The sequence below is a fragment of the Garra rufa genome, chromosome 4 (assembly GCF_049309525.1).
Source record: "Garra rufa chromosome 4, GarRuf1.0, whole genome shotgun sequence".
NCBI classification, from domain to species: Eukaryota; Metazoa; Chordata; class Actinopteri; order Cypriniformes; family Cyprinidae; genus Garra; species Garra rufa.
This window is the reverse complement of record NC_133364.1, coordinates 43962982-43974095: the sequence shown is the minus strand read 5'-3', so window position 1 is coordinate 43974095 and position 11114 is coordinate 43962982. Positions and strand designations below refer to the sequence as shown.

At 43.4% G+C, this 11114-nt stretch overlaps 1 protein-coding gene across 1 annotated transcript; it reads left to right on the top strand.

Annotated features, from left to right (window-relative positions):
* The first annotated feature begins 290 nt into the window (after positions 1 to 290).
* Positions 291 to 9922, top strand: LOC141334068 (uncharacterized). The gene is made up of 2 exons (XM_073839221.1): positions 291 to 428; positions 8953 to 9922. Exons 1-2 carry the CDS (start codon positions 344 to 346, stop codon positions 9690 to 9692), a joined length of 825 nt encoding a protein of 274 aa, XP_073695322.1. The 5' UTR covers positions 291 to 343; the 3' UTR covers positions 9693 to 9922.
* Positions 9923 to 11114: the final 1192 nt, after the last annotated feature.

The window sequence follows — 11114 nt, the reverse complement described above, 5'->3', positions numbered from 1 at the left end:
TTATATCTGAATCAGTTTATTATAAATACAAATTCAGTCTCTGGCGAGTAAAGATGGTGAAACGGATCTTTTGGAAATCAATGGAGTCAATTAATTCGCAAAATGATTCAGTGTTTCGAATCACTGATGACCAAAACTGGAAATAACAATCATGTGAACCTGTAATACATTAGTGTAGCATGCTATTTCAGTTAAGACCAAGTTCATCTTAATGCAAATAGGAATCTTCTGTGTGTCCTTTTATTCATTTCAGTGTTTTGTCATTATTATTCTGATCTTAAACAGGACAAAGTGTTCAAACACACAGAAAAACACCTGAGATCCACGTGACACAATTATAAAGATGGCGTTTATTAAAGAGGAGAGTGAAGACATGAAGATTGAAGAAACATTCAGAGTCAAACATGAAGATACTGAGGAACAAACAGGTTGGTTTTCATTCTCAGAGCTGAACTCACTCATTTGATCTTTGTTAAAATGTCCAGCTCTACAGGAGTTAGTATTAGTCATATGAGTAGTAATTAAACATTTGATTTGTGTAATATTAAACTCCCCAAAAATGTATTTACATTTTCAGACGTTACAATATTCTGAGCTTCAAAAACATCAGTCTGCTAGTAATATAAAACATTTCTCCAGCTTGCTATAGTTACTGTGTGCTGCCTACATTAGTTTTTGATTTAAAGGGTTTAAGAGAACAGATAGCATGGCCAGTAAGTTATAATAGATGTAAATCAAACCATTTGTTAGACAGACAGTTCAAATCAGAAGCACAAAATGTGCTCCAAAAACATCTGTTCTGATCTTGATCTTCTGTCATCCTCAGTTGTAAATGTATCATCAGAAGTTGATCTAGGATGAGTGTTTCTTCTCTTCTTCATGTAGCAGCAGCACAAGTGTGGGATGTTCTTCACATTAAGAGAAATAAACTCAATGAATCTTTAGTAACATATGATTATTTTTTTAGACAGACTGAGACTATAGCTCGTATATGATCCAGTGATTTAGCACTGTTTTTTTTTTTTTTTTTTTTTTTTTTACTTCTAGCTAAATAATCAACAAACAGCACATATACAAGGAGAATGAATTGGGAATAATTCAGAAAACACCACACACAACTTGAGTATTAGAGTTATTTTGAAATTTAAAATGTGAAGCTACCTTAAAGGTGCACTGTGTAATATTTAAGATGATCTCTAGACAGAGGTGCAATATAATATACATAACTATATTTTCAGGGGTGTATAAAGACCTTACTTATTGAACCATCATGTTTTTATTACCTTAGAATTATCTACAGAATCTACAGACTAGGGTTGGGTCGATAGACATCACGATCCTCCGCCCCGCCGCAGCAGCAACCCGCTCGCGAAAAACACACAATCACGCTATATAACCAAATGAAATGCATGCTTTCAATTTCCGCATCTTTACTTATTTTATTATTATTATTTTGAGGAAATAATAACAAGGAAGTTGTTAGTGATCACAATACAAATTACAGTGAACTCCAAACGAATTACACAGACTAGTTCCGTTTACATTAACCTTTTCACGCGTGAGTTTAAAATATTCTATCAAACCCCAAAGAGTGAGTTTTTTTAGGCGACCGTTATTTTATAATGTTTCGCATTACTGTTTCCATGGCGATGCGTCATGTGACACATTGCAGCCACAACAGCACTGTAAGACACATGGATCGCTTTTATTTCGTTTTTCCTTTTTTATTATTAATATTCACAAGTATGCTCACTATATTATGAAATATCTGATATTCCGATTTCAAAATATGTGCAAGTAAATGTATTTAAAAGTCCAAACACTTTTATTATGACCGCGTTAGTTGATCTATACCGGGTGATGGGCGCCGCCATGTTTGTTCGCGCTGAATCCGAGCTGTGGGATTCACAACACGCAAATTCATCCTCTCCTCCCGAAAGACATTAAAGTAAGTCTCTGGTAAACTGGGAGAAGAGGAAAGTGAACTTTATAGTTACCTACATAATCTGTATATGATATCAATAAATTAAGTTGTCAGAATATATTTGTAGGATCATTATTGCCGCTTCCATAGACATCAGTGTGTGTTTTACAAACTATAAATGTACGGTTTCACTAGTACTTATGTGTATTTAAGTGTCTGAAACCTAAAATAAGCATTATTTGTTGATAACACTGAATAGTTGTGATAATATGACAAGCGCTCAGCGCGTCCGATCTGGCTCAGAGCCAGCCAAAGCGCCAAAACCGATTTGAATTCAGCAGCTGATCACGTGATGCGGCGAACGTTCGAATCACACCGGTGTGATCGTACGCTTCAGGGACCAGCCAAAATAAATCACACGGGTGTGATCGTACGCGCTAAAGGGTTAATAAATGAGGCATACAAAATTAAATTTAATTAAATTAGATTAAATAAACTACACCAAATATGCCTTTTTTATGGTTTTACCATAACGAACAGAGCTTGGAACAAAAAAACAAAATATTTTTTTCCATCGAAATACGGACGTACAATACAAAGCCTAGTATACATTATAAATAAGCCACTCCCCCGCAAATACGCGTATATGAGATGGCGGCACGCACCACTCATTCAGACTTTTGCTTCGGAGCCTCCTGTTTCGAGCCCCTTTCGACGAGAAAGAAAAACAGATCTCCAGAGTTCTACGAGTTCTTCGCTCTCTCCGCTGGCATGCTGCCAAACCTAAAAGAGTGATATCTAAAAGAGTTTTGTTTGGCAGCCACCAGCGTGATCCCGCGGGCTGCCGTTCTCACGGCAAAACCAAGCCTCTTGCAACTATCGAGCAGCCCCGACGAGTGCACAGCTGCCCCGCGGCTCCTCCCTGGGCAAACCGGGATCGTGAAAGAGCTCATTCCTCAAGGCTGAGTAAAGACGTTCTTTTCAGAATGGCTTTCCGGCCGTGCGCTTCTGGGTGCGGTAGTTTCCTCACCTCAGCGGACGGACATGAATGCTGCCTAATGTGTTTGGGCTCTGAGCCGCTGAGGCGTTCACGGATGGTTCATGCCCACATTGCGAGCGCATGACCTTGGCCACGCTGAAGTCCCCCGCCTTCCTCCTGTGGGAAGTCGTTAAGCCGCCAATGCTTTTCAGCTACTGCGACGAGGCGCGGGGGGGACAAGTAGAGGTCGACCGATATATCGTCCGCCCGATATATCGGGCCGATATTTGCTATTTTTTAATGTATCGCATCAGCCAATTTCCATGTTTAGTAGCGCCGATTTAAAGTCAGGCACGTCTGCGGGCAGCCCCGTGTTATTGATGCAGTAGAGCGCAACTGTGAAGGACCCCAAGCCAAAACTTTTGTAAGATTCAATAACAGTTCTGAGAGATAAAGGTAAGGCTTAAATTCTAATATTTCAAAGTCCTGTGGCCATATATGTACTATATATTACTAGTAAACTATGAAGTGTTGCCTTCAGTTAGTGAAAGAAAATCATAGAACCGTCGGGAACTGGCATAATGCTACGGCTGGTTAAAGGTTTGCCTACTTGCAGTTAAGTTTAAAGACTGTAGTCTAAAACGATCAGCAGCTTGTTTGCTAACATATAAGCCCCAGTGTTATAAGTTCTGTTTTATTTTTCCTGTATCCGAGTCGGAGAATTTCACTGTGTGCGTGGGGTGAAGAAGGCGGCGGCTCTCACAAACAATGCAGCGTTGCGATTACTCCGCCTCGCTCGGAGACAGTGATGCACGGAGGGTGGTTATATCCACGGGTCGGGTAATAATAAAATGCATTCTAATTACTTGTGGGTGGGTCGCGTGTGGATGAGATAAATCAATAATGATGTAAAAATTAACTACATTTTCTAAATTCTGAACCTGAGTTATCTGGTCAGGACTGTGGCGCAAGCTTCTTTTTAAATATATTTTAATGATTGCACCTGATGCGCCCGTGTCCTTTCCGTCACCCCAGATACTGCGAGTTTAAAACTATGGTCATGTCCAGATGTCAGTAAACGTTATTTTTTTCAGCATGGATTTTGCTTAAAAGCACGACTGATTAAGCCTATATAAGTGTGCAGCGATGTGAAGATCAGCTGTTAAAATGAACCATCCATCCATCATCCATGCGTTTTTAAACGAATCTAGTGAAATGATTCAATTTCCCGTTCATAAAGAGAGTCATTTGCTTTATTCAGGAATGAATCAGCTGCTCGAACTAATCAAATGATTGATATGATTCAGTAATTAAGTCAGTGTCTTGCCGGCATCTGCTGGCAGGTCCTCTCAGTTATATAAATCATTTAAAATTTCTGTATTCAAAATTTTATTTAAAACATTAAAGTTTCAGATTAATCTCAGCTCTTAAACTTTTATGTAAACGATTAACAGTTTTTATATTATCTGTTTTATATATTTAATATGGTCACACTTTAAATTAGGTGGCCTTAATTATTATGTACTTAAAGTACAATGTACTTAATGTGGTCATATTGCATTGCAAAACACTTTTGCTTCTATTAAGGTGGGATATGGGTTAGGGGCAGGTTTGGTGGTATGAGTAGGTTTCAGGGTGGGTTAGGGTGTAAGGGTTGGTTCAATAGTGGTAATTACATAAATTAATTACAAATGTAATTACATGTAGGTTTTTAAAAATATATAAATACAATGTAAAAACATGTATGTACACAATAAGTTCACTGTGCCAAATTATTAATTTAAATGTAAGAACAAAAACACACGCAAAAACACCAGCTCCGTCCCCTGCCGAGGCACACGATGCTAGACTGGCAGCCCGACATCGAGCTGCCCGTGGGAGAGGGACGCCGCCCGCGTCTTAGGGACCTGCCAAGAACACCCGCAGACAAGCTGCGAAGCACTGGTGTTAAGCGAAATTAAGCACTGGTGGAAACGGGATGCACATTTTACATCGTGGTAATGAAACCCCTGGAATTTAGTGAATGCCGGTGGAAACGGTAGGCTACAATTAATTAATTCGTTATGAATGAATTTGATAACAACTGTTGCAATTCACAACCTCGACACTAGATGCCGCAAAAATCTACACACTGCACCTTTAAGATGATATTTTTACACAATTATTATCATTTGTGCTTGTGTAATGTTTTTAAGTGTTTTTGGCCATCCAAGCATGCTTATCCCTGTCAGTGCTCGACCTCATGTAAGGAATCTCGGATTTACATTGGATTCGGCAGTTAATTTTGAAAAACAAGTCAGCTCAGTGGTAAAAGGCAGATTCTTTCACGAGATCGATTGCAAAAGTAAAACATTTCTTGTCTCGGAAAGATTTAGAGATTGTAATCCACGCCTTCATTACATCATGGCTGGACTACTGTAATTCCCTGTACTGTGGTCTGCCTCAAACTACAATCTCTCGCCTGCAAATTGTTCAAAATGCTGCAGCGAGACTTCTGACTGGCATAGTACAAAAAAAAAAGATATCACATTTCACCTATCCTAGAAATTTTACATTGGCTTCCAGTTAAGTTCAGAAACGATTTTAAAATTGCAGTTTTTGTGTACAAAGCGCTATCCGGTGTTGCACCAAAACACTTATCTGACCTTCTGACTCTGTACACTCCCCAAAGAACTCTCAGGTCTTGTAATCAGCTTCTTTTAACTGTCCCACGTTTTCGCTGTAAAACCAAGGGTGGTCGGGCCTTCTCTGCTGCGGCACCTAAACTCTGGAACAGTTTGCCCTTCGCTGTGAGGTCTGTCCCGTCATTATCCAGTTTTAAATCGGCTCTTAAAACTTATTTATTCTTTCTGGCTTTTAATTAAGTCGCTTTTGATTGATTTTATATGATCTATTAAATGGATTATATCGGGTGTAATCGTGTCTATAATTGTATTTTGTCTTGTCTATTCTAATGCTTTTTATTTGCAACTGTAGCTCTGTACAGCTCTTTGGCGCAACTCTGTTGTTTTTAAATGTGCTACAGAAATAAAATTTGACTTGACTTGACTTATATGCCTGTCATGTATCTGGTCTTCCCTGTCATCATAAACTCTTGCACCACACTTCATGGACTTCATCCCCCATAAGCCACTGCACTAATCTCTGCATTCACCTGGCCCTTGTTTCTCACTGCTCTGATTAGTTCTCACAGCTGCACCTCATCACTCTGACTGCATTTAAGCCACTCACACACACACAGCCACCTTGCGAAGTCTAATTGTTCCTATGGTCATTATTCTAAGCGTGTTTCTCTGTGTTGGATTACCTGTGTATGACTCTGGACTGTGTACCCCGTTATTGATTCCTGCTGCCTGCCATTGCGACCACTGCTCGAGTATTGAACTGTTTCCCGGATTACCTACGTTGTTCCTGTTTTCTGGCGTTTACTCCTGCCTGTTGACTATTCTAATAAAGCCTTGCAAATGGATCCGCACGTCTCTGACTCCTCCTTGTGACAGAAGACTTCGCCACACCCGGATCCAGCGGCTTTATCCACCAGCATCTCAACATGGACCCAGTCGACCAGCTTCTGCTCCTCCGACAAGGAAATCTCCCCATTAAGGAATATGTCCACAGATTCTGTGAGTTGTCACTTAATTTACCATTTCGTGATGAAGCTTACCTTAAGGACTTATTCCGCCGGGGACTTAATGAGCCCACTAAGTCAATGTTGCCAGGAGGAGAATTTAAATGTTCAGTGGAGGACTATATGCAATATGCGTTGCTGCTATGTGGCTCTAAGTTAACTGTGGATGTTTTAAAAGAGCCACAGCACAAGAGGTCTGCTAGCCCAGAACCACAGCAGCCACACTTTACCACGGGGTGGCAAAGATTAATGTCTAGCGTGGAGGACCCACCGCTGCTGTCGGCTCGAGCAGCTGGTCTCCCGCCCAGCCTTCCAGAGTCTCCGCTGATCCCGCCCGGCCTTCCAGAGTCTCCGCTGGTCCCGCCCGGCCTTCCAGAGTCTCCGCTGGTCCCGCTCAGCCTTCCAGAGTCTCCGCTGGTCCCGCTCGGCCTTCCAGAGTCTCCGCTGGTCCCGCCCGGCCTTCCAGAGTCTCCGCTGGTCCCGCCCGGCCTTCCAGAGTCTCCAATGGTCCCGCCCGGCCTTCCAGAGTCTCCGATGGTCCCGCCCGGCCTTCCAGAGTCTCCGCTGGTTCCGCCCAGCCTTCCAGAGTCTCCGCTGGTTCCGCCCAGCCTTCCAGAGACTCCGCTGGTTCCGCCCAGCCTTCCAGAGACTCCGCTGGTTCCGCCCAGCCTTCCAGAGACTCCGCTGGTTCCGCCCAGCCTTCCAGAGACTCCGCTGGTTCCGCCCAGCCTTCCAGAGACTCCGCTGGTTCCGCCCAGCCTTCCAGAGACTCCGCTGGTTCCGCCCAGCCTTCCAGAGACTCCGCTGGTTCCGCCCAGCCTTCCAGAGACTCCGCTGGTTCCGCCCAGCCTTCCAGAGACTCCGCTGGTTCAGCCCTGCCTTCCAGAGACTCCGCTGGTTCAGCCCTGCCTTCCAGAGCTTCCGCTGGTTCCGCCCAGTCTTCCAGAGACTCCGCTGGTTCCGCCCAGTCTTCCAGAGACTCCGCTGGTTCCATCCAGTCGTCCTGAGATTCCTGTCTGCCCGGTTCTGGTCACGGAGCTCAAGCATGGACTGTTCCCACCCACCCTCCCTGCTGCTCCAGTCCTGCCACCTCTGTCTCCTGACAGTCCCTCTACTCACCCCCATCCCACCTTCGTGGCAGAGGACTTGCCGTGGGACTGCCAGTCGCCATCGGTGTCCAGACTGAAGGACCCCTCACCATCACCTCCAGTCTCAGAGTCCTGGACTCCACCTCGGCCCTCCGACCCTGCGGCTCCACCCCGGCTCTGTGCTCCCTCGTCTCCGTTGTCGGCCGTCGGCCCACCAGCTCCTCCGGGCTCCATCGTCTCTCCGGCTCCGCCCCGGTCAGTCGTCGCCCCACCTTCGCCTCTGGACTCTACTCCTCCGGCTGCGCCTCGTCACTCCGTCCTGCCGGCTCTGTGGACCTCCTCCCTCCCGTGGGCACAGCCTCGATCCTCTGTCACTCCGGCTCCGCTGCGTACCTCCGGACCTCCATCTCCGCCGGGGTCGCCAGAGCCTTGGGTTCCGCCGTGGCCCTCCGGATCCTCTGTGTCGCCCAGGACCATCGACTCTCCGGTTCCGCCTCGGGCTCCACCGGCTCCACCTCCGTCGGTCGGCCCCATGCAGGAGCCAACCCTTCCTCCACCATGGCTTCTCCCTCCGTCGGCTCCGCCTCATTTCGTGGTTCCAGTACCACTACATGGACCTGGCCCTCCATCCCTCCCCCTGTTCCGCCTCCGCTCCACCACCCTCAAGATTGTATAGGTGGTTAGAGCGTCTGGAAGCCGCTCCTTGTGGAGGGGCTCTGTCATGTATCTGGTCTTCCCTGTCATCATAAACTCTTGCACCACACTTCATGGACTTCATCCCCCATAAGCCACTGCACTAATCTCTGCATTCACCTGGCCCTTGTTTCTCACTGCTCTGATTAGTTCTCACAGCTGCACCTCATCACTCTGACTGCATTTAAGCCACTCACACACACACAGCCACCTTGCGAAGTCTAATTGTTCCTATGGTCATTATTCTAAGCGTGTTTCTCTGTGTTGGATTACCTGTGTATGACTCTGGACTGTGTACCCCGTTATTGATTCCTGCTGCCTGCCATTGCGACCACTGCTCGAGTATTGAACTGTTTCCCGGATTACCTACGTTGTTCCTGTTTTCTGGCGTTTACTCCTGCCTGTTGACTATTCTAATAAAGCCTTGCAAATGGATCCGCACGTCTCTGACTCCTCCTTGTGACAATGCCTATATAATGGAGCATAACAAACTTGTGAGGACAAAATGGTAAATTACATTGACAACATACATTTTACATACAAACTGTAAATAAATGTAAATAATAATATCGCTCCATAACTGATTTCAAGTGCTATGCTGTTAAACTGGGCTTAACATGCATTTGTCTTTTCGCCTTAGACATTGTGACAGTGAAAGTGGAGAGTCAAGATCTGAATGAAATGGAAGATAAAGATATAAACCATCATGATTTTATAACTGGAGAAAAATCTTTTAGTTTTTCACAGACTGAAAACATGTCCTCTCAAAAAAGAGCTCAGAAGACTGGAACTACAAGTCATTTCTTCTGCCAACATTGTGGAAAGAGTTTTAGTACAAATCGAATCCTTAAATTCCACTTGAGAGTTCACACTGGAGAGAGACCTTTCATCTGCAAACTGTGTGGAAAAACTTACACTCAAGAAGGAAACCTCAAGATTCACATGAGAATTCACACTGGAGAGAAACCTTACTCCTGCCAATATTGTGGAAAGAGCTTCATACGTAATGATGACCTTAAGAGTCACTTGAGAGTTCACACTGGAGAGAAGCCGTTTGAATGTGGTCTGTGTGGAAAGAGTTTCTCTCATAAAGCAACATTTTCTAAACATATGAGGATTCACACTGGAGAGAAGCCTTATACATGCGATCAGTGTGGAAAATGTTTCCCTTATGCAGATAGCCTTAAAAAGCACATGGAAATTCACTTCAGAGAGAGCTGTTTTCTCTGCCATCAGTGTGGACTGAGATTCAGAGACAGGAGTCTTCTTAAGAGACACACAATGAGACACACTGGACAAGAGCCTTTCATGTGCAATGACTGTGGAAAGACTTTCATTAATAAAGCAAACCTCACGACTCACATGAGAGCTCACAACTGAGAGAAGCTTTTCACCTGACAACAGTGTAGAAAGAGGGAAAAAAAACGCTTTTATAACAGTTCACACCAGAGAGGGGCCTCATTTGTAAACACATTCTGGCAAGGAATTGTAAGTGTAGCTAAAGTTTAATTTCAGAATTCATCTGTTCATTCACTCTGGAGTAAATATGTTACCCCTTGGGTCTTTGAAAAGTGTGCAAAAGCATTAAATTCACTTTCAACAACTTTAAAGGGGTTGTCCACTGGCTTTTTTGAAGGCTTAATTGTGTTTACGAGGTTCACTGTTCACATGTTCATACTTCATACATCATTATTATTCACTTTTTTTTTTCTCTACACCGCTTTTCCATTCTCCTAAAAATGGTCTGTTGAGTGGGCTCAGTTTGTTTAGCTGGCCCAGTGTGTTGTGATGCACTAACTGCCTAATGCACATTATCTGGAAACGCTGCACCGCTTACCATAACTGGTAGTTGCATGCGATCCCAGTGTATTGTAAACAATGGTGTCAATGTTTGAGCCCGAGCCAGATTTAAAGCATATTATTGAAAAGGATCAACCTATACAAGCACAACTCTTACAAAACAATTCAGAATAGTATTTTTTTTTTCCCGCTATTTTTTAGATATGTATTTATTTGTAAATGCTACTGATGATTTTGGTTGCCTTTTATTACTCAGTTTTATCCACGCTAAAGCTTTATCCGTACTACAGCATAAAAAAGAACAAGAGGGTGGCTAACCACACACTGATCCATTCAAGACTGAAAAAGTTTAGAAAACCACTTTTTTATTTTATAATAAAAAAAAATTTGGAGCAAAAACAAACAATAATCATCCCTTTTTCTAAGTAGGTCAGCAATTAAAGACAATCACCTGGATTAACCCCCTGGGGCCGACGGTCACGCCGGCGTGACCAACCTACTTTTTTTAAGATCAGCGCAAAAGACACTAAAAATGCTCTGTCGGTTTAAGTCATACACATTAGAGACATCAATGGAAACTGTAAAGCGTGTACTTTTATTTGGGCACACTCAAAAGAACAGCAGAAAGTTGTGTTTTTTTATTTAGAATAAAGAAAACAAACAGGGTGATTTCTGTTTTCTCTGTCTCCGTGAACTGCTTTTAGAAAAGCGTCAATTATATCATTCAAACACGGTGAATATTTAGCACACAAACATAAAAGTGGTATCTACAGAAAGCTTGAGATTTATGCTTTTAAACAAAGTAAGTTTTATCAAAAACAAATAATCTGTGATAAATTAATCTATAAGAAACCAAGGAGATGTCTAGTCTATCCAGTTCCAACTAATTATCTCTAATGTGACCGCGCCCACTATCGCGAAATCTTTTGCCATGCAAATTAGCCATGTGCTGCAGGCGCGGCAAGGACCGGAGTATCTGTACGCGAGGAAACTCCCACATCA